The sequence below is a fragment of the Thamnophis elegans genome, chromosome 1 (assembly GCF_009769535.1).
Source record: "Thamnophis elegans isolate rThaEle1 chromosome 1, rThaEle1.pri, whole genome shotgun sequence".
NCBI classification, from domain to species: domain Eukaryota; kingdom Metazoa; phylum Chordata; class Lepidosauria; order Squamata; family Colubridae; genus Thamnophis; species Thamnophis elegans.
In genome coordinates, this window is record NC_045541.1 from 29,237,119 (window position 1) to 29,260,881 (window position 23,763).

The 23,763-nt window shown below is 38.7% G+C and overlaps 1 protein-coding gene across 7 annotated transcripts in view; it reads left to right on the forward strand.

Annotated features, from left to right (window-relative positions):
• The window catches only part of TTC21B (tetratricopeptide repeat domain 21B), a 44,246-nt gene extending 26,280 nt beyond the window's left edge, over window positions 1-17,966 (forward strand). For 2 of the 7 annotated variants that reach the window (XM_032219811.1, XM_032219846.1), the window contains exons 17-29: window positions 823-933; window positions 2,059-2,197; window positions 3,101-3,207; window positions 4,294-4,482; window positions 4,589-4,699; window positions 6,894-6,975; window positions 8,412-8,562; window positions 11,182-11,343; window positions 12,130-12,325; window positions 13,440-13,664; window positions 14,614-14,734; window positions 17,197-17,264; window positions 17,446-17,966. In XM_032219811.1, the coding sequence (XP_032075702.1) occupies window positions 823-933; window positions 2,059-2,197; window positions 3,101-3,207; window positions 4,294-4,482; window positions 4,589-4,699; window positions 6,894-6,975; window positions 8,412-8,562; window positions 11,182-11,343; window positions 12,130-12,325; window positions 13,440-13,664; window positions 14,614-14,734; window positions 17,197-17,264; window positions 17,446-17,523 (1,740 nt within the window). In that variant the 3' untranslated portion in view covers window positions 17,524-17,966. Of the gene's footprint in view, window positions 1-822; window positions 934-2,058; window positions 2,198-3,100; window positions 3,208-4,293; window positions 4,483-4,588; window positions 4,700-6,893; window positions 6,976-8,411; window positions 8,563-11,181; window positions 11,344-12,129; window positions 12,326-13,439; window positions 13,665-14,613; window positions 14,735-17,196; window positions 17,265-17,445 lie in introns of those variants that run through there. The other 5 variants (XM_032219819.1, XM_032219828.1, XR_004255632.1 and 2 more) reach the window with 5 other exon arrangements.
• Window positions 17,967-23,763: the final 5,797 nt, after the last annotated feature.

The window sequence follows — 23,763 nt, forward strand, 5'->3', positions numbered from 1 at the left end:
GTGTGAAGAGGAAACATGCCAGCAATTTGGGGAATGGCATCAAGCTGGCTATACCCATCCAGTTGGCCATACCCAGTGAGGGGGGCTCAAGCTGGTCATGCCCCCAGTCAGCCACACCCACCCAGTCGGCCACCCCCCACAGTCAACCACAGCACTCAATGAAATTGAGTTTGACACCCCTGCTTTAGAGCATAAGCCTTTTTAGTGTGTGTGCAGAATCTGGATATGAAGAAACACAGGAGCCCATCTAAGATTCAACCACATTGTGGGCCATAGCCGACCATGGGCCTTGTGTTTGACACCCCTGCTCTAAAGTCTGAATTGTCTCTTTTTTAATCAAAGTAATGCAGGATCTTTTAGATATATTCATGGGAATTGCTCTGAAGTGGAATTGTTTTGTCGTACCTGGCTTTCTGAGCTGCATTGTCCCCGTGTGTGTTTGCTTCCTTTTTGCCAGAATATCAATGTGGATTTGCGGGTGGTGGTGGGGAGGCGGCTTTTGGCTTACTTGTCTTAAGAATTTTCCAAGCGTGAGGAAGGCATATCAATGATGGTCTTTATGTTGCTTCAGCCCCCAGCAACCCAGACAGGAAAGCCAAAAATGAAAGATGCTCAAGGATGCAGTACATCAATATTTGGAGAGTCACACATGCCCTATGTGAATGAATCATTTTATTATGTGTTGATTATGAGCTTTTGATTCTCTTGAAAAAAATATTTCAGGAATGAGTTTGATAGCAATTTTGTGCAATTGTGTTGTGTTGTGTTGTATTGTAAGTCCAATCATACATAATCTTCACTTTTTATCTGTTGCAATTCTAGCCTGAAGAAGCCATAGAGGCTTATGAACAGTCTTTAAAGAAAAATCCTAGAGATGGAGCCTTGGCTCGTAAAATTGGGAATGCTCTCGTCAAGACACACAATTATTCAAAGGTACAGTATGAAGAACATGAGCGGCATGGTGGCCTAGAGGTTAAGATGCTTGCCTCCCTCTCAGAAGGTTCAATCCTAGGCAGCAACAGATGTTTCTCTGTCAGGGCACAAAGAGAAAATATCTACTCCAAATTCCACGTAGACATCAGAAAGGGCATCCAGTTAGTAAATGCTCAGCTCCACTCAGTCGCCCCAAATCCATCCCGAAGCAAGGGATTACAGCAGAGGTGGTATTCAGCAGGTTCTGACCAGTTCTGGAGAACTGGTAGTGGAAATTTTGAGTAATTCGGAGAACCGGTAAATACCACCTCTGACTGGCCCCGCCCCCAACTATTTTCTGCCTCCTGAGTCCCAGCTGATTGGGAGGAAATGAGGATTTTGCAGTAACCTTCCCCTAGAGTGGGGAGGAGAATGGAAATTTTACAGTATCCTTCCCCTGCCACGCCCACCAAGCCACACCATGCCCACCAAGCATGCCCACAGAACCGGTAGTAAAAAAAATTGAATTCCATCACTGGATTAATAACTGGTATATTTTTCACAAGCACCAGGAACTTTTTAAATTGCAAAGTAAGCAGATTCCCTAACATGAAAAACTGGGATCCTACCAAGCACAGGTCCTTTTTCCCCAGTTGCATTGTTCAAGATTGGTGTAGAGTGCACCAAAACCTTAAATCCTTAGTTGGGGAATTTTAAGGTTGTAATCATGGTGAAGTTCATAATGTTTGCCTCCAGAAGAGCTACAACTTGCAGGAATCCAGCCAGCCAGCTACTCGGCCAATGATAACAAATGCTGGTAGTTGTATTGTAGTTGTACTTTTGCATTACTGAGAGGGCTTTATGTTACCTAGCCCTGATCTAATTCACATGAAAACATTTGCATCTTCTTGTAGGCCCTCACTTTCTGCATATACATACCTATTTTTTTAAAAATAATGATTGTATTATTATTGCATATTACCTTGAATTATAATTGAAACAAAATAAGAATGCATTGAAAAGTCGAATGTCTCTAACGTTATTCCTTAAGCATCTAAGACATTTTGAAAAGGCATTAGCACTCTTCTGTAAAAATGCATTGGAAATTTCACTTACATATTTTCAGAGGGAATCTTTGGTTTTTAGGCAATCAGTTACTACGAAGCTGCTCTGAGAACTGGACAGCAGAACATCCTCTGTTATGACTTGGCTGAGCTGCTGCTAAAATTGAACCAACATGACAAAGCAGAAAAAGTCCTTCGGCAAGCTTTAGATCATGAACCTGGTAAGGCCTTCTCCCCTTTGTTTCAGATTTGTATAGGTATGATAGGCAAACATTTCCAGGACTTATTTAAGCATTTTAAATTTGACCAGTCCACATGTTTCAATCGTCTATTTTATGTAAGCACTTTATAGTTACCAGCTAAGTAGATTTAAAAAAAAAACTTTCAGCAGATGTTGGAGAGAAAAGAAGAGCATTGTGATCTGACATTTAGCTAGTTTTTCTTCTCCAACCTGGGAAGCCTCCAGAAGGATCAGTCACGGAACAGATCCTTCTGTTTCACAGAAGTACTGTATTCTTTGGATTATAAGACACACCAGAGTATAAGATAGACCAAGATTTCAAAGAGGAAAATAAGAAAAAAAAAGTTTTTGCCCTCCCCAGTCCCCAAGAGCAATCTGCAGGCCTCCCAAACCCTCTGGGCATCCCTTTTTTGTGAAAAATGGCCCCATTTTTGGCCTCCCGAACCTCCCAAGCATCCTCTTTTTGCCCTCCCCAGCCCCTAGGAGCACCCTGCAGGCCTCCCGAAACCCGCTTGTGCATCCCGTTTCTGTGAAAAACAGGCTCGGTTTTTTTTGTGAAAATGGGATGGGTGGAGTGGGATTTAGCCAAAAATGGCTGTATTTGGTGTAGAAGACGCACTGACATTTCCACCCTCTTTTTTTTTGGGGGGGGGGATGCGTCTTATACTCCAAAAAGTATGGTAATAACTATGGGGATTTTGACAATTTCCTCTGCCATGCCACCTCAGTTACCCCATTTTTAATCAAATCAAATTAAATGAGCTATTTAGGGCTATATTTCTTTCCTAATTCTTGCCTAAGTTTCCTTAATACCTTATTTTCATTGTAACGCTCCTTCTGTAGTATACATGTCTCTTAATTCCATCTCCTTGTATTCCGACAGTCAATGATTTGTCTTCTCTGATGGAAGATATCCATTACCTGGTTCTTCTTGCAAAGATTTACAGCAAAATGGAGAGAACGGAGGATGCGTTTTTTTCATTGCAACAAGTAAAGAAACCCCTTAATTAGCTAAAGCATATATTATTGAAATGACCTTGGGGTTGTTTTTTCCCTAATGGTGATCTGAGTTTTTTTTTTTTTTTCTTTCTTTCATGTTTCAAACTTTAATATATTGTATGCTTTGAGGATTATCATCATAATGATGTTCCTAGAGGAGAGAATGGATTTTCAATCTCTTTCCCCTGCCTCTTTTATGGAGCAGTCTTAAGGAGGATTTTTACTTTTGTAAATGTGGTTTTTAAAAAAGCCTTTTATAAAGGTGTGAAGCAGTGGTGGGTTTCCAAATTTTTTACTACCAGTTCGCTCCTGTGCGCTCGTGCGCACAATGCTTCTGCACATGTGCAGAAGCATCCATGTGGGTGAGCGGAGCCTCCCACCACCGCTACTACCGGTTTGCCCGATCTGGACTGCCCACCTCTGGTGTGAAGTCTCTCAGTGGTTTACTGTAATTGTTTAATGCGCCACCAAAATTGGATGGAAAATTGGACCACTCATTTTTCAATACATTGCGATTCCAGTTAAGACACAATTTGGGTAGAATCTTAAGGTGATTGGAAGGGTGGGTTGCTGATGGAAATGTAGATTGAATATCGAAGGTGTCAATCATTACACTATTATCTCTCTAGGTTTTTGGGATGTGGAATGGGAGTCAGAAGAGAGATGCTTGGCAGGCTTGGCTGAGTAGGATGTGGGTCTCCCAAGTGCCATTTCAGTGTTGGCCCATTACAGCAACTGTTCGTGGACTGTTCTACTGCATGTCACTATGCCCTCGTGTGAGAGCTAAGACTCAGCAGCAAATGCCCTTTGCATGTCTAAGGTTCAAAGATCTATCCCTGGCATCTGGAGGAGAAGTTTAGAAAGGTCCCTTCTTGAAACCTTTGAGATCAGTACAAAGTCACAGGCATCACTAGACTAACTTAATACAACTGATGGTCTCAAATATATCAAAACACAAATGAGTACAAGCTTAAGTTACAGAAACCCTCAGAGCTCTTCAGAATTATTTCCAAACATCCTTATTCATGATCTCCTTACTGAAAAGCTGGGGTTTTGGGGGGGGGGCTTTTCCATCAGGCTCGGGAGATGCAAGCCAAAGTACTGAAGCGGATTGAGATTGAGCAGCCAGATGCTGTTCCTTTGCAGAAGCAACTGGCAGCCGAAATTTGTGCAGAGATAGCAAAGCATTTGGCAACCCAGCGAAACTACGAGAAAGCCATTACATTTTACAAAGAAGCTCTTGCGCATTGTGAGACCGACAACAAGGTGAGCTGAGTTCCAAGCTGAGGCACTTTTTCTTCAGGTTTGGTTGAAAAGGCTTGGAGGTGGTCGTATTTGGGAAAAATAGTAAAGTTCTGTCTTTGATTCTCAGGTGATGCTGGAACTTGCCCGTCTATATCTTGCGTTAGATGAAGTGGATGCGTGCCAGTACCAGTGTGCTGCCTTGCTAAAAAATGATCAAGACAATGTAGCAGCTGCTACGGTGAGTTAGAATGATTTATTTTTAAGGAACATGTAAACCTTTGTTGCATGGTTACCAACACAGCAGCTAATCTGCATTCAGACATATTCAAAGTGACAGACCACTGATACAAATAGTAGTTAAAATGGAATCTAAATTAAGAGTTTTAAAATCATTTTAAAATGTAATGCCACTGTTTTTTCCACCTTCCTGTTTCCCAAAATTCTGTAGCAATCAATGAAAAATAAATGCTAGGCAGACTTTTAGTGGAATGAATCTACTTCTAATTTATTTTACAATTATAGATCAAGAATACAGCCACTAATCACAAGTTAATCCTTTATGCTATATGGAAAGTAGGCTACCATAGGCCTGTTCTGTCCAGAAGTAGTTTCACAACAACCTTATCACATCAATTAGCAAATTATCTTCTGGGCTGGAAAGCCACGTAATTGCTTGGGACAATGTCTGATCTATCAGTGGCCTCAATTTCACTTCATTTAGTAGTGCAGGTGTCAAGGGACATGCCATTTTCAATTTACCAGCATTTCTGTCCAAGAGAAAGCTGGAATTTGTCTTTTGGTCAATGGAAATGAAATCATGGCTCATAGGGTATGCAGGAGAATATGTGAGAGTATTTTGGAAAGAAAAGGGGTTAAAGCAGCGAGAAGCTAGGATATGTAAGCAGAAGAGAAGAGCTGGTAATTCAAAGCTGGTACTGAAAATGTTAAAAATATTTTGACACATAAGATATACGAAGACTGAATATACAATTAGCTAGCAAATACTCTTTTCTGTTCAGTCACTCATGCCCTCATAACTTCTTGCCTGGATTACTGTAATGTACTCTATAGGGGTCTGTCCTTGAAAAATATTCAAAACCTTCAACTGGTGCAAATGTGGCTGCATAGGTCGTGAATGGCTCTAGATATTTGACACATGTAATACAACTACTTCATGAGCTGCATTGGTTGCCAATGCGTTTCCAGGTGCAATTCACAATGCTAGTGGTCACCTTTAAAAACTTTCATAGCTTGGGACTGAGTTATTTGAGGAAATCTCTTCTCACAGTTGTATTCGTACAGTTAGGTCCAGCAAGTTGGACAATGGACATGTTACAGATCTATCAACAAAGATATGTTAGCTAGCAGGGTTTAAGAGACAGGCTTTCTCTTTCATAGCCCCTGCCTTCTGGAATATTCTCCTTTCAGAGATCAGGATGACCCTGACCCTACTTGTCTTTTGTAAGGCCATGAAGACCTTACAAAAGACAAGTAGGGTCTTGGTTAGGTGTTTTGGCCTGGGGCCCCGTGTGTGTTAAGGACCCAATTTTTTTTGGCTATATGACAGTAGTTTTACTCAGCAACCATACATATTTATTCTGTATTGTTTTAATTATTTTATGATGTAGGCCTCGCAGGGTCATTTATTGAGATGGACAGCTATAGAAATGAAATTAATTAAATAAACCAAACAAATGAAAGATGAAACTTTCCCCCATTGCTATGAGATTTTCAAATAGATTCCATTTATATCATTGCTGGTGTGTGTCATTTTTAATGGGATTCATTGATGGGAAAAGGATGCTATCTTCTATCCTCTGGCGTATGGTAAAATGCAGCATTGCCCTCATTTAAATTTGATCCTTCATCAAAGTGAGTAACTTACCATATGTTTTAGAGTATAAAATGCATCTTTTCCCCTCAAAAAAAGGCTGAAAATCTGGGTGCGTCTTATACACTGAATACAGCATTTTTTGCCTCCCGAAACCCCGCCTCCTTCACCAAAATGGCCGTTCATAGCCTTTAGGAGGCTTCCAGAGTGCTCCTGGTGGCTGAGGAGGGCAGAAATGAGTGAAAAACTGGCTGTTTTTTGCTCAATTCCCCGCCCCCCCAGCCCCCAGGAACACTCTATAAGCCTCCTAAAGGCTATGCATGCTCTTTTTTGACAAAGAAACGGGCCCATTTTCGCAAAAAATGGGCCATTTTGGGGAGGTCTGCAGAGTGCAAAAACTTTTTTTTTAATTTGCCTCTTCAAAACCTTGGTGCATCTTATACTCTGAAAAATATGGTACTTTCCCTTACAGCACTAGCAATTGCCTAGGTGGAATATCTGGCCCAATTGAATTTTTACTCACTGTTACCAAGATTAGTTCAGTGTAGAGCAGGCCATGCTACTTTCTGATCTGCGAGCCTGGCTGCTTTAATCCCTGTAGATGATGGCTGATCTGATGTTCAAGAAACAGGACTACGAGCAGGCTGTGTTTCATTTCCAGCAGCTTTTGGATCGCCATCCTGGTGAGCATTGAAGCCTTTTGTTGTTGTTTTATTACATGCCTCGTTCAAAATCTTTTTGTGTTAAATTTAAAGAGTTAAATTTAAAGGGAGACTAGTATAGCTTTTTCAAGCTGTTTAGCTCTTATCAGCTAGCCATACCCTTCTGGGATTCGACCCCCGGCCGCTTGCATATTAGGCAGATGTATTAACCTCTAGGCCACGGGCTCTCCTGGCTCTGTCGGCTGTATCAGGGGAGAGATAAAGTGTTTTTCCAGTGAGACTGGTCTCTCAGGGCAACCTGGTTTACCCAAATATGAGATGGAGCAGAAGTATGCTCAGTCCCATATTTGGGTAGACTAGGTTGCCTTGATAGACTAGTCACACTGGAAAAACACTCGTTCACAATCACCCAAATCTTGAGAAAGGGCTGAAAGAACCAATTCATTTCCACAAATGATTAGAAATGAAATATTCAATAGAAGTATGATATGACAATGCACCATATTCAGGATCAGATGAGAAAATGTTTTCTAAACCATAAAGGACTTTTTGAAAAAAGTAGATGAATGGAGAATATATTTATATAATTTGCAGAGCTAAATTATACAATAATTCTGTTTTTTCTGCCCTCCATGGGCTTTATTGTTTAAAGGACCTGTATTTGTTTTTCTCTGGAAAACAGAATTCCAGTCAGAATAGGAAACAAGCTATGTCCTATTCAAATGTTAGGGTTAATTTAACAAAGAACATTCAGACACTCTGCAAGCAGACACAATTATTGTAGCAACAGCTTTCACCGTCTGCATGAGAAGTGTCAGATATTTGTCTGAATCAAGGGTGCTCCCAGCAAGAGTTTCCAGAGGCAGGGGACAAGAAGATGGGAGAAAAGAGAATATATTTGGTGACTTTTGTAGGAAATAACTTTTTGCCATTGGGAGCAAGCAATCTGGATTTCCATGAATTCTTGAAATTCTTAATGTAATTGGGATAAGAAGCTAAAAGGTGTATTCTGAGAAACATTTTTTTTTAAAAAAATAACAGTGTTCATATATTTAAAAAAAAAAAGAGATACACTGAATATTTGTAGATTGGAAATAATGTGGGTATTATTCGATATATAACGAGCATGCTGGTAACATTTTGAGCCTTATTCAGGTGATTCCTGCAGTACAAAGGCACAGAGTACAGATAAATAATTTGGTGCCTATAATTCTATTGTTTCAGCTGTTAAGAGTTCTCAGCTGCATAGACCAGGCTTACAGGTGAAACTCAAAAAATTAGAATATCATGCAAAAGTTCAATTATTTCAGTATTATTTCAATTTTCTTTGGTGTTGTGGTTTGTTCTGTGTGTGTATGTGTTTGTATATGCATATGTCTTTAAAAAACGGGCGTTGCTTTGTGTAATCTAAACATATATTAATAATCAATTACTCTTTATTATTATCATATGCTTAGACAATTATACTACACTCTCTCGTTTAATTGATCTGTTAAGAAGAGCTGGAAAATTAGAGGAAGTTCCAAGATTCCTTACAATGGCTGAGAAACATTCTCCAAGGACAAAACTTGATTCAGGTTTTCATTATTGCAAAGGATTGTATTTGTGGTAGGTATGGCTAGAAAAGTTCTAAAAATAAAAGAAATTGAGAAAAAAAGTCTTTTTTATTTGCCTTTATGAAATGTTAGCCAAGCAAGTTCGTTTAATATATCTGTGTCATGTATGCACCATGATTGATTCTTGATGGCTAGCAAAGTATGCCTTTTTTGCATTTTCTTCTTCTCTACCTCCAATGTCCTTGAGCTACAAGCTGCTATTCCTCTATAACCTCTTGTCTCTTAGGTGTTTATGTATCCCTCTACAGTATAATTTTATATATTTATACACACACACCACATATACATACATACATACAGTTGGGCAAAAAAGTATTTAGTCAGCCACCAATTGTGCAAGTTCTCCCACTTAAAAAGATGAGAGAGGCCTATAATTGACATCATAGGTGGACCTCAACTATGAGAGACAAAATGAGAAAAGAAATCCAGACAATCACATTGTCTGATTTGGAAAGAATTTTTTTGCAAATTATGGTGGAAAATAAGTATTTGGTCAATATCAAAAGGTCATCTCAATACTTCGTTATATATCCTTTGTTGGCAATGACAGAGGTCAAACTTTTCTGCAAGTCTTCACAAGGTTGGCACACACTGTTGCTGGTATGTTGGCCCATTCCTCCATGCAGATCTCCTCTAGAGCAGTGATGTTTTGGGGCTGTCGCTGGGCAACACGGACTTTCAACTCCCTCCAAAGGTTTTCTATGGGGTTGAGATCTGGAGACTGGCTAGGCCACTCCAGGACCTTGAAATGCTTATTACGAAGCCATTGCCCAGGTGATGTGTTTGGCATTATTGTCATGCTGAAATACCCAGCCATGTTTCATCTTCAATGCCCTTGCTGATGGAAGGAGGTTTGCACTCAAAATCTCATGATACATGACCCCATTCATTCTTTCCTGTACACAGATCAGTCATCCTGGTCCCTTTGCAGAGAAACAGCCCCAAAGCATGATATTGCCACCTCTGTGCTTCACAGTAGGAATGGTGTTCTTTGGATGCAACTCAGCATTCTCTCTCCTCCAAACACGACGAGTTGTGTTTCTACCAAACAGTTCTACTTTGGTTTCATCTGACCATATGACATTCTCCCAATCCTCCTCTGGATCATCCAAATGCTCTCTAGCAAACTTCAGATGGGCTCGGACATGTACTGGCTTAAGCAGGAGGACACGTCTGGCACTGCAGGATCTGAGTCCCTGGCTGCGTACTGTGTTACGATGGTAGCCTTTGTTACGTTGGTCCCAGCTCTCTGCAGGTCATTCACTAGGTCTCCCCGTGTGGTTCTGGGATTTTTGCTCACCGTTCTTGTGATCATTTTGACCCCATGGGGTGAGAGCTTGTGTGGAGCCCCAGATCGAGGAAGATTATCAGTGGTCTTGTATGTCTTCCATTTTTCTAATTGTTGCTCCCACAGTTGATTTCTTCACACCAAGCTGCTTGCCTATTGCAGATTCAGACTTCCCAGCTTGGTACAGGTCTACAATTTTGTTTCTGGTGTCCTTTGACAGCTCTTTGGTCTTCACCATAGTGGAGTTTGGAGTGTGACTGTTTGAGGTTGTGGACAGGTGTCTTTTATACTGCTAACAAGTTCAAACAGGTGCCATCGATTCAGGTAATGAGTGGAGGACAGAGGAGCCTCTTAAGAAGTTACAGGTCTGACAGAGCCAGAAATCTTGCTTGTTTGTAGGTGACCAAATACTTATTTTCCACCATAATTTGCAAAAAAATTCTTTCCAAATCAGACAATGTGATTGTCTGGATTTGTTTTCTCATTTTGTCTCTCATAGTTGAAGTCCACCTATGATGTCAATTAGAGGCCTCTCTCATCTTTTTAAGTGACACATATAGAGGGACACATCCTGCTACTCTTATTAGACTAGTAAAAAAGGCTGAAAATATTGCCATGCTTTTTCAGATCAAGGGAGAGCTAAACAGTAAATGTGCTATATTCGAATGCTAATTGGATATATACTTTAATAGAAGATAAGTGTGTAAATCTATGCAAGTGGTTGACCCATACATTTAAATTTTTATTTGATGATGATTCTTGGCGTTAACAACATGATGTAGAAGAGATTATGTTTCTCCTGTAAAGGATTACCTGTCAGTCCTAGAATTAGCACTTTTACTCGTTTCATATTTGAAAGGGAGATTGGATGCCAGATGCTTTACACAGATAAGCTAATTAATTTGCTAAATGTGATTTAAAAAAATGAACCTGGTGTAAAGCTGACTTGAATTTGTGTGTAAAGATAGTTCCCTTAGCAGCAATTGTAATCTTACTGCATTATGCTTTATTAGTCTGGTGCCCCAGACTATTTTTCATTTAGCTACGAATATGTTCTTGTCTTCTCTTATGTTTGAACATGCTACTTTTTAATTTCTGGGAACTAAATGAGATATTAACGAAAATGGCATTTAATTTTCTCTAGTAGCTGCATCAGTATTTATCATTATCTTATATTTTCCCTCTGTGGAATCATAATGATATGAACTTCATGTTTTCTCAAGCCTGAAATTGCAAGATGTAAACACAGTAACTACAATAATATTTTTTTCTTTTCTTTTAAGTTCTTTCCACACAAGGTAGTAAGTTTAATTCTTTTGCTAGGTACACTGGTGAACCAAATGATGCCCTTCGACATTTTAACAAAGCAAGAAAGGATAATGACTGGGGACAAAATGCAGTGTATAATATGATTGAAATTTGCTTAAACCCTGACAATGAAACAATTGGAGGTGAGGTATTTGAACATCTGGATGGTGACATAGAGTAAGTGATGGTGACTCCTACTACTTTTAGATGGTATCCTGTTCAATGAATTCAATCAGTCATGTTTAGAAGAATCCCCCCAGTTTGTTTTTGGGTGCAAACATTGTAGGATGAAGCAGTAAATTTGGGACAATTCATCCTGTGGATTGTTAGATAATAGTGTTAATAAGAAGTACCTGATGCTGAAAAAAGCTTGTTTGCTGGTTAAATTTTCACATGGTGATTTCTACTTCAGCCTGACCTTACACTGAAAACGTCTAAAAGGCTTCAAAGCTTATCTAGCTAATTCAGTAAAATGGGAAAATAATTTCTCTAATTGTACAGTTGACTTTTTTTGTCAATGGTGTTGTTTGTTTTTTTGCTTTTCCCATGCTCAGCAATAAAGACTGAAATCCATCTTCAGACATTCAAAGAACAAAAAGAACAAAAAAGTACATTATGGAACTAGAGATGCCTGTTGTAGCGTTGTCCTTGACAGAGTGGATTTGTCTTATGGGTGGAATCGTATCTGATGGAGTGTTGATATTAACATCCATAAACCAAATTCTTCCGAAACCAATTTTCACTGAATTCTCAAAAGGGCTTAAGAGTCAAGGGACTGATACAATATGAGCATTGTGGTGCATTGTTACATAAAGAGGCACCACTATCTCTACGCACTAAACTGAAAAGTGCTCTTAAATACTTTTTTTGCATTTATATCTTGAATACATGCAAGAATGTGTCTTTCCCGCCTACTGCTAATGCATTCTAAAATATAACCTTGATGTTTTTTCTCACATCTAATAGTTCTACAGAAAAGCAAGAATCAGTCCAGCTGGCTGTGAGAACAGCAGAAAAACTCCTAAAAGAATTGAAGCCTCAGACTGCTCAAGGTCACATTCAGCTTGGCATCATGGAAAATTACTGTTTAATGGCAACCAAACAAAAATCAAATGTTGAGCGAGCGCTACAGGCCTTTACAGAAATTGTTACTAATGAGGTAAGTTGAAAACATTTGTTCAGTTGAAAACATCTAGAGCAGGGGTGTTAAACTTGCGGTCCACGGGCCAGATGCATCACACGCAGGCCACGCCCACTCCAGCTCTGCGAATGGGAAAACCGTTGCCAAACGTCACATGATGGCAGCGTGATGCGGTGAGTTTTACACCCATGATCTAGTGTTTAATATGAAAAAGTGCACTTTGTGATGAGATGTGGATAGAGGGAGTCTAAAAAAAAATCTCCCTCTCCCTCCCTCTCTCTACATACATACATACATACATACATGCATACATGACTGTGTGTGTGTATGTTTAACAATAACTCTGGAACGTCTTGAGCAATTTCAACCAAACTTGGTACACAGATGACTTACTTAGTCTCTGGAAAAAATATTGTGGGGGTAAGACCCCCTAACACACCTTAGGATGTGTGTTCTGTAAAGATGCACCCTGTTGTGCCTTAAAATGGCTTCTACTATACTGCCATAAAATGGCTTTTACTGTGCAGTGCAGTGGAGTTGCCATGGTAATGGCTTCACAGTACTCCACAAGGGGGCTCCCTCGGGTAAGGGGGAAAATCCAACATTAGAAATTATGTTTGGTCCTGACATTTTCCCCTATAAATAAATACCCGGGCAACGGCAGGTTATCGGCTAGTAGGAAATAAACCATTCTTGGTCATGTGGCTGTAAGCATTAGATTCTGGCTTCTAGTGAAACACAGTTATTGATAACCATTTTCCTGTTTTTTGCTAGCCTTAGAGCATACATGGAAACCATTGGAAGAAAAATATACTGGCTGTGCAAAATTCAATGAAATTGAGAAAAAAAACAATGATTTGCTAAAATGATTTGCTTGGTGAGATGGTTATGCTGGCTGGGGGATTCTGGGAGTTGAACTCTGTACATGTTAAACTTGTCAAAGTTGAGAAACACCACAATACAAATCTGTTTTCCTGCACCTGTTTAGCAGAAAAATGTTTAGGGCTTTTGAGAGCACTGCACATTGATCTTTAGATTGGGACTGAATGTGCATCACAATTTACACGGTCTGCAAAAGTTTATTTTTTGTAGCATTCTCCGTTTATCTTCTCTGTTCCATCTATTGTTGCAGAAGGATCATGTCCCGGCACTTTTGGGAATGGCTATAGCGTACATGATTTTAAAGCAAACCCCAAGAGCCAGAAATCAGTTGAAGCGAATTTCCAAAATGAACTGGAATCCCATTGATGCCGAAGAGTTTGAAAAAAGTTGGCTTTTACTTGCAGATATTTACATCCAGTCCTCAAAATATGACATGGCGAGTGAATTACTAAAGCGATGCCTTCGACACAACAGGGTAATTAGCAAACCAGAAACCATTTTAAAACTATTAATTGGTGAATCGATCTCTTGAGATTTGTAATGAGCACTTAAGAGGAAGATGCTTATGGCTACAACTATAGCTCATAATAGGTTTCCTTGCAATCCTTGGTTTATTCAAGCAATTCTTCTAAGTTATTTCCTTTGCAGGTAGTCCTCAACTTACAACAATTCATTTAGTGCCCTTTCAAAGTTACATCATTGAAAAAGGTGACATGACATTTTCATATTTACAACTGTTGCAGCACCCCCATGGTCATGTGATCCAAATTCAGATAGCAATAGCACTTAGGTGTTTATACTACTTCATAATGCTTTTACAGCCCTCTTCAAGCAGTTTACAGGGTCAGCCTATTGCCCCCAACAATCGGTGTCCTCATTTTACCCACCTCGGAAAGATGGAAGGCTGAGTCAACCTTGAACCAGTAAGATTTGAACTCCCAAATTGTAGTCAGCTGGCAGTCAGCAGAAGTAGTCTGCAGTACTGCACTCTAACCAATGCACCACCTCGCCGCTTTCAGCTCGTCAGATGCTTGGCAACTGATTCATACTTGTGATAGTTGCAATGTCCTGGGGTCATGTTATCACCTTTTGTGACCCTCTGACAAGCAAAGTCAATGGGAAAGCCAGAGTCACTTAACAAATAACTTAACAACTGCAGTGATTCACTTAACAACTGTGGCATAAAGGGTTGTAAAATGGGGCAAAACTGACAACAAATGTCTCACTTGGCAGTAGAAACTTTGCCCTCAATTCAGGTGATAGGTTGAGGACTACCTGTTGTAGCAAACAAAGGGAAAGTTCTGGTTTAGTGTAACATCCATAACATACTTTTTAGAAAAAAGCCCCAGAATAACTTATTATTTTAATAGTGGGATTCTAACTTTAGGAATAATATCCTTGGGTTTTTTTGTTTTTTGTTTTAGTCCTGTTGCAAAGCTTATGAATATATGGGATACATTATGGAAAAAGAGCAAGCTTACAGAGATGCGGCTATAAACTATGAGATGGCCTGGAAATATGGGAACCAAAGCAATCCAGCCATTGGTAGGTCTGTTCTTGGCATCTGCTTTTTGTGGTCTTCCAATAATTATTACCAGCCACGGCAAATTATTTGTGAATCTTGCAGAGTTTGGCAATGGGAAAAATGCACCTACTATCAGGCCAGATTATATGTTCCCCTATTCTTTACCAGATGGGATGCTGTGGCTCAGTAATTAAGATGCTGAGCTTGTTGATCAGGTCAGCAGTTCAGCGGTTCGAATCCCTAGTGCTGTGTAACCAAGTGAGCTCCCATTACTTGTCCCAGGTTCTGCCAAGCTAGCAGTTTGAAAGCATGTAAAAATGCAAGTAGAAAAATAGGAACCACCTTTGGTGGGAAGGTAACAGCTACCACAGAGACGTATTCAGACAGCACTGGCTCTTCAGCTTTGAAACGGAGATGAGCATCACCCCCTAGAGTCGGGAAAGATTAGCACATATGTGTGAGGGGAACCTTTACCTTTACCTATTCTTTACCAGATCATTTTTCACCTGCTCTATACCTAGTATTAGAATATTAAGGAATTGGTATTAGAACATCTAATATAAATTTTGACCTCAGCCTGTTGAAAGTAGAATATTGAAGAGAGAGATAGACACTGCCAGTGGGTCAATAAAATGTGCATGATTTGTTCTTTAAAAGTTTCTGTTTTAGCCTTGATGTCAAGATCTGTGTTCAGTTTAGTACTTTTAATTGGAAAATATATTCCTTCAAATAGTAGAAATCTATTTGAATGTATCTGAAATTAGTCTAATGTATTAACAAACCCTTAGAAGATGACAGTGCTGTCATCCAAATAGATGCCACATATCTTTGCTTGGAAATCTACTATTGAGCAGTTATATATGGCACTGTGCTGCAGGCTAACAAATTGTGTTTGATTTTATCAAGAGGCAGCCCTGTGGTTAAATTAGCAAAACAGAACATAAAGCAGTGTGAAGTAATATATAAGTCTAAATGCTATTGCTATTTTTGTACTTGTCTGCACTCTGTCTCTCTGTCTCACACATACATACACACACAACTTATAATAGGCATTCGTAGACAGGCATCATGTTGTCTAGATGGAAAAGTTGGCTAAGGTAGAATTTAGTTAAAGGGAAGCTACTTAATTTCCTTGTGGAAAGAAACATACATGCTTTCAAAGACAGTAAGCTCTGTTCTCATTTATCCCTTCAAAAGTTCTTAAACTGTTGAGAGGAGAAAAATGCTACCTGTTTCAACATTTATAGAATTGTCGGGGTTCAGCGCTTTCTCTCCTTTTGTTTACTCTAGTCCTCTGTGATACCTGTAGGGCCTTAGGAGAAAATTCACTTGAATTTGGGAGATGAGTGTAGCTTTCTGTATTCAACTCTTAAATCCACAAGCCCTTTTCCTCTGCCTGGCCTTGGAGCTCAAATCCATGTTGTTACAACACATTCTTCCTTCCATGAAGCCACTGAGGAATGCTGCATACCTACTACTGAAATGTAATCGACTCCAGAGTGAACTCCATAAAAAGAATGTGTACCGAGTCTGTCCAAACCCAGGCTCCATAGAGCTGGCTTGTTATCGTTTATGATATAGCACAGCACTTTCTAACCTGAGCAAAGTTAACATAAACATACCTAATTGTGCTAAAACCAAAAGTTTCCTCAGTTCCATAGGACCCATTGAGGATTATTTCATGCACGGTACAAAAATGTGGGTGAAAGTTTCTACCCCTCTAGAACCACAGGGGCAACGTCTCTGTGAATAAGGGGCCCCTTCTATGGTGCCGCAAGACACGCTTTGATTTTACCAATCATTTCCAAATACAAGGGCAATCAGATAAATTTTGTGTTATCTTTTAAAGGACACTAATCCTATACTTACAAATCAGGTGGCCAATTGTTTTTACCAAGTCACACAACTGTGCAAAATGTTTAGTTAGATATGCTGTTTTATTGTCCCATTTTTCTCTTCCCTAATTGTTGTATTAAACTGTTTCTTCTTTTGCTGCAATTTCATTATTATTATTATTATTATTAAATTGTAAAAAGATGATCAAAGACTATAATACAGATATTTGATCTGATATTTCATGCAGATGAGCCTGGGAAATTGATTGGGATGTCCTTTTCAAATCATGTGCTTTGTGAGCTAAATGAAGGTGTTGTAGTAAGCAACTATGAAATTAACTTTTTGCAGTCAGAAAATGTGAACAAAAGGAGATGGGTGGTGGGAAATTAAAAGAAAAACTTCTCTATTGTCCTTTCTTTTCCTCTTTCGTGGTATTAAGGATTTTGAGCTTGAGAGATAAGGGTAAATTTTGACGGAGATGAAAATTCTGTATAATAGACCAATAGATTATCTTCTCATTTTGAAAACTTCCATATGTACCATAATTTAAACTGGAGAGAGAAATATGCACATGTCATCCTAGTTCTTAATTTTTATTTCTTTAAAAACATTCCTTTGCAAAATCTGTATCATTCTGCTTTTACAGGTTTCAAGCTAGCTTTTAATTATCTGAAAGCCAAGAGACATATTGATGCTATCACTGTTTGTCATAAGGTAAACTATACTGACTATCTGATAATGAAAGGGGTGTATGTGTGTTGCATGTTAAGAATCAGAATAAAGCAAATGTATAAACTTATGGTGGAACGAATCTAAACAATATAGTTACATCTATTTTAAAGTTAACTTGTAGCTTGAAAAGCAGTCTCAATGCAAGTTTTTTTTTATTCAACAGGTTTTAGGAGCACATCCAAATTACCCGAAGATAAAAAAAGAAATACTTGATAAAGCACGTGCTTCTTTAAGGACTTGAGCATTGATGAATGCATTTATGTGAATTTGGAAGATAAAAGGAGCTTTAAAGTCATCTGTAAAATTGAAGATGCTGCACACCCAACTAGTTCCCAGTGAAAACCAGCAGAGACTACTTGTAGATTTATTTTAAAAACAGGCTGCTTTAGTATTTAGGATTCAGTAAAAACAAAAAAATCATTGGTGTCTCACTTTCCCCCTGTAGATACTGGCTGCAATCCAGATAAACTGAGTAAAAGAAACAACATGCACAGCTGGAACTTTCTTTGAAGATCACTCTGTGGCAGAGAAATCTGTAGAGAGAACTTCCAGCTGTGTCTATTGCTCTTTCTACATTGTAGAGGTGATTTATTTGGAGTGTAATCAATGTTTTGAAACAGGGTCTACTCTGAATCCCCATGAATACCAAGAAAGGGGAAAATAAAGTACTATACTACAATGTTATATTTGTATTTCTCTAATTTTAACTTCTGTTTTTGTAAGGTATCATTCCTCTCCGTTGGAAACCTTAAGCAATAACTAATTCTTATTTAAATTTATTTTACTATAGCAATAAGACTTCAATTTTGCATGTTTGTGCACAATATTGCATATAAATATGCAACAGTATGAAGAACATGATATAAAATAAAAGATCTCTGTTCCAGGCTTTTCCCAAGGATTTTTTTCCATGTTAACAACTGTATTTTCTGTTGTCCTTCCACAATATTCAATCTCTCCATCTTTTGGAAACTGAATCAAATTAAGAAATGAAGCCTTTTCTAAAATTACCATGGAGTTCTTAAAGTTAAAGAGATATTTGAACTTCAGTTGCTTACATTAAAACCCAACATTTAAATAAAAAACAATCTAAACATCCAAATTGTTATCTATATCTCTGAGTCTATATAAGTACTATCTTTTTATTATCACTTCTGATAAAGATACAATTGGCTCTCATACTTGCTCTTAATTGATTATTTGGGCTATTGTGACAAGAAACTATCAAGTGATTTATTGCCTGCCTAGCCTATATTTAGAATTTCCAGACAAGATTATTTCTGAGAAACTTTGTTTTTAATGATCCAATGAATGCCTATGCTATTTTGAATTGATTATAATCTAAATAGATATATGCACCATGCAACCATTTTTGTTGTTCTATCTCAAAAACATGTTCACGTAATCTGCTTTCTTCCAACCATTTGCTAAATCAGTTGGAGATAGAGAACTTTTTAAAAGGAAAGGAAAGCCTTGGCCAGGCATTTTTCCCCAGTGTTTTTTATTACTCTTTTTGTGGAAAATCTGGGTGTGGCAAGATTGCTTTTTAAAAACAAAAAAAGTAGTGTACATTGCAATGTTTCCTTTTGCCACCTTTGGATTTTTTTAAGGCTTACATCTTAAAATCAAACGGTTTTTATAGCCAGCAGTGTTTAGTGTAAAATACACCAAATGGGATTGATGGCCTGTCCCTTTCCACATGTGACATAGTTATTACTTGTCAGTTCTGCCTGTGATTCTATGAAACTGCCAAAATGGCAGGCCACGGGCTGGGTGCATCAATTGCAGGCCATTCCCACCCTGGCTCCGCAAAGAAAAACATTGCAATAAGTCACGTGACACGATCGAGTTTGACAGCCCTGTTATAAAAGGAGGTATGTAGGTAAGGCTACTTGAAGTAGGGAGGGGAGTTCAAAGCAGAAAATTTCACTGTTATTTCCTTTATGGTCATGGTTTAAACCAATCTTGTGTGGTATTAATACAAGAGAAACAGAATAATTAAAACTGTATGGGACCTATATCTGCATCATCCAAACCTATATCTGCATCAGGACCTATATCTGCATCATCCAAACCTCAGGCACTGTATAAAATATATAATTTTCTCACTGGTATCTATGAAGTCTGAAAACAATCAGTGTTACAGGTTATTATTTTGGAAAAGTAAGTGAATGTTTACTGTATATTATTATATAAAAACAGATTCTCACATCTATTTTTACTTATTGCAGAGGTGTGAGTTCTGTGATTAGGTCCTACAACTTCCTGGTATCCTTAAATCCAATTTCAATTTTCAGAGTGATGATAAGGTTTCATCCTTGTGGTTGAGTGTTGGTTCTTTTTTCTGTGTCATATCGACATCTTGTTGCTGCACTAATTGTTGCTGTACAGTACACCAACAGTCTTTATTTAGTTTTGCTGGTTTTGCTTTTTTAAAAACTCTTCCTTTTATGTAAACTATACATAGAGATGAATTTTTGCAGGAAAGGAAGTGACTTTTTACTTCAGCTTTAGAACTCTCCCTCCATTTTTAGAGCATTATCGGTAACCACTACAGGACAAGATCTGTGCCCACATTCATCTATACACGCTTATTTTAGGCACTTAATTTTGCTTCAGTTGCCACTGAACCAAAATCTAGTTATTTATGGCATAACCAATTCTGTACAATATTTTTCTCATTACTGTTACACTAAGCATTTTTAATTTTTTCATGGATTGGAATTTGTAATTGCCAGACACTTCCTATAGAAGGGTTTAAGCGGATATTGCACAATAAAGCTACTAAAGAATAACTTGCTGGATAAAAATAGTCTAAGCTTATTCTAGTTATTAGGAGGGATCCTTCTTATTCCCATAGAAAATAATCCACCCACCACAAAAAAGGGGTGGACTGTTTTTAGAAAGAAAAGTAGGGACAATATTCCAGACCTGTACAATGATATTGCTAATAAAACTCTAGTCTTCTGATATTGGCCTGGATAAAATTAACATTGCTTTACAATTCATAAAAGTAGATAGAATGGCTAGATTTCCATGAGGATACCAACATCTCCTGCATATTTCACACTGGCCTAAATTGCAGCATGGCTGGCTTCTCAGTTCTTCTATCCATTCAGCTCTTGTCCTTTTCTTCAGCCACCCTAAATGTAAACAGGAAGTAAGAACAGTTTAATAGGTAATAAAGCCAATGTTTATCCCATTCCTCAGTGTGTTAATTTGCATGTAAATTTATGGAAGATACTGTAGTGCCACTAATTCTGATTCCAATTGAGCTTTTAATATCCTGTCTCTCAGCCACATTTCCACCAAGTTGGTTGGATTCAGATAAGCCATTTTAAGCCTCCATGAGGGAACAGTAGATCTCTTTCTTCCTTCCTTGATTTTACTCTCTGTCCAGTGAAGTGGAAAAACTCTATTAGAGCTTTTATCAATATTTTAATAGTATTTCATATCCTAAGCCTAATACATGGCCTTTGAATTAATTCCCGCGAGGAAGCCAGAGAGGTAAGAGTAGTTATCTTCATGAAAAAGGCCAGTGTTCCAAGTGAGGTTGCCTAGCAACTCACCTTTTACTCTGTTTTTAGAGTAGGGAGTGGAGTCAGTTTTCCATTTCCTATTGCTTCACTCAGTTTTCATAGAATAATTAAGTTCTTCATACCTTTAGTGAAATAAAACAAGGGATACCACTTTCCATTTTTAATACTTTGGATGCTGGCAATGTTTTTTTGGAAAGCTTTGGTGCTCACAGCTTTGTATTTCCAAGGGAAAAAAATCCTTAAAAGTGTTCCATTTCATCTTCCAAAAAGAAAAACTAATCAGATTGTTAGCAGCTAATCAAGGGCCACAATATAGGTTCCTATTGAATAGTACTGTATTCAAATTAGAAACAGGATTTCAAAACATTTCACTAATAAGCTGTGATCTGGATGCAAACGAGTAGAAATTAAAAGATAGGAGATAACAAAAGGAAAAGGAAACAAGGAAAATAATTCATATCAATACAGTTTACTGTCTCCATACTTTCCTATTTTTGCAAACTTTCCAACACATAACTTGCTTTATAGTTGGTTATTTTTCTTTAAACTTGTCACTTCCCTCATTTTGAGTATTTCATCAATTCCATCTCAGGAAATTTTCTTGGGTTTTCCCCTTCATATTTCAACATATTACATGTAATCCTCGACTTACAATCTTTCATTTGGTGATTGTTTGAAGTTACAATGGTACTGAGAAATGGGACTTATGATCATATTTCACACTTTACAACCATTGCTACATCCCCATGGTCACATGATCAAAATTTGGACACTAGCTCACATTTATGATGGTTGCAATATCCCGGGGTCATGTGATCACCCTTTCCAAACTTCTGACAAGCAAAGTCAATGGGGAAGCCAGATTCACTTTACAACCGTGTCACTAACTTAACAACTGTGGCAAGAAAAGTTGTAAAATGGGGCAAAATTCACTTAACTATCTCACCAACAGAAATTTTGGGCTGAATTGTGGTTGTAAGTCAGGCACTAACTTTATTGATTGCTCATTTTTGTATTCAATCAACATTCAGTTTTTATTTGTTCTCAAGTCTATATCTTGTATTAGACATGCATTTAATTACCCTGTTCCATTGCATTCAACATTCAACATACCCAGCCACTTGGTTTCTTTCAACAGCATTCTTTGCAACAAACTATATAGAAATTATATAAGTTTCTATCAGGATTTTCACATATTAAAATTTCATTTTCTATTTGTAACAAAACTTGCATTAAGGTACATAAGTTCAACTGCAGTACTTAAGTTTTTGTGTAAAATTTTTCAATTGCATACAAATCTAGTTAATAGTCACTGCAAATCATTTGGTTTTTATTCAGCAAAACTTCACTATCTATGTACAGTACAAATATACATACTCACATTCTAAACCAAGGCTGTCAAACTCCTAGCCCATGGGTCAGATGTATCACACACTAGCCACACCCACACCCGATTTAGTGAAGGGGTGAAAAGTCCTGATACATCACGGGACACTACCATGACGCCACGGTGACGATGTGAGTTTGACACCTGTTCTAAACCAATTAACCTCTAATGTAATTACAAATTTCTCTTATACATTTCATCCTTCTTATTTTTAATAGTATTCACACTGATGGAGGTACTCACTCCTGTTCATCCTTTTTGCTTCCAAAATAGATTTTTATTTTTATCAGTGTCACTCTACATTTTCCACTGTGCCCAATCTTAAATTCCTTGCTCTCTTTGACATTCTTTGCAATTATCTTTTTTTCTATATCCCCATAATAAAATAGCTTTGTCTCATTGTTTGCAGCAATCATTCTCTCACATAACTTTTTCACTTCTGAGTCTTTCACTTCATCATTCCAATAACTTTTTTCGTAATTAGTGTGACTCCATCCATGGCTGTCATTGTTCTTTTCACCAAGTAGCTTCCATAGCCTCTGAGAAGTTAATCCAAGCAAGTAGAAATTTAAGAGCTCTTAATAATATTATCAATTTAAAAGAAATGTAAGCTTATTTGATATTTGATATTTTGATATTTTATTAATATTTATAGGCCGCCCTTTTCCCCGCGGGGACTCAGGGCGGCTTACATAAAATAGGGAGGGGGGGTATAAACAATAAACGTAAAACAATACATAAGAGTAAAATAGTACACAACATTCATTCTTCATTCGGGTGGGGACAGATTGTGATCTTATCCCCAGGCCTGACGGGATAGCCAGGTCTTGAGGGCTGTGCGGAAGGTCTGGATGGTGGTGAGGGTACGAATCTCCACGGGGAGATCGTTCCAAAGGGTCGGAGCTGCTACTGAAAAGGCCCTCCTCCGTGTAGTTGCCAGTCGGCACTGACTGGCGGATGGTATTCGGAGGAGGCCCAATCTATGTGATCTTATAGGTCGCAGGGAGGTAATTGGCAGGAGGCGGTCTCTCAAGTACGCAGATCCACTACCATGGAGGGCTTTATAGGTGGTGAGTAGCACCTTGAAGCGCACCCGGAGATCAACAGGTAGCCAGCGCAGCTCGCGGAGGATAGGTGTTATGTGGGCGAACCGAGGTGCGCCCACAATCACTCGCGCAGCCGCATTCTGGACTAGCTGAAGTCGCCGGATGCTCTTCAAGGGCAGCCCCATGTAGAGCACATTGCAGTATTCCAGCCTAGAGGTCACAAGGGCCCGAGTGACTGTTGTGAGAGCCTCCCGGTTCAGGTAGGGTCGCAACTGGCGTACCAGGCGAACCTGGGCAAATGCCCCCCTGGTCACAGCCGTCAGATGGTGGTCGAAAGTCAGCTGTGGATCCAGGAGGACTCCCAAGTTGCGAACCCTCTCTGAGTGGTATAAAATTTGACCCCCCAGCCTGAGCGATGGAACACTGGTCGAATTTTTGGGAGGGAAACACAACAGCCACTCGGTCTTCTCCGGGTTGAGTACAAGCTTGTTAGCCCTCATCCAGTCCCT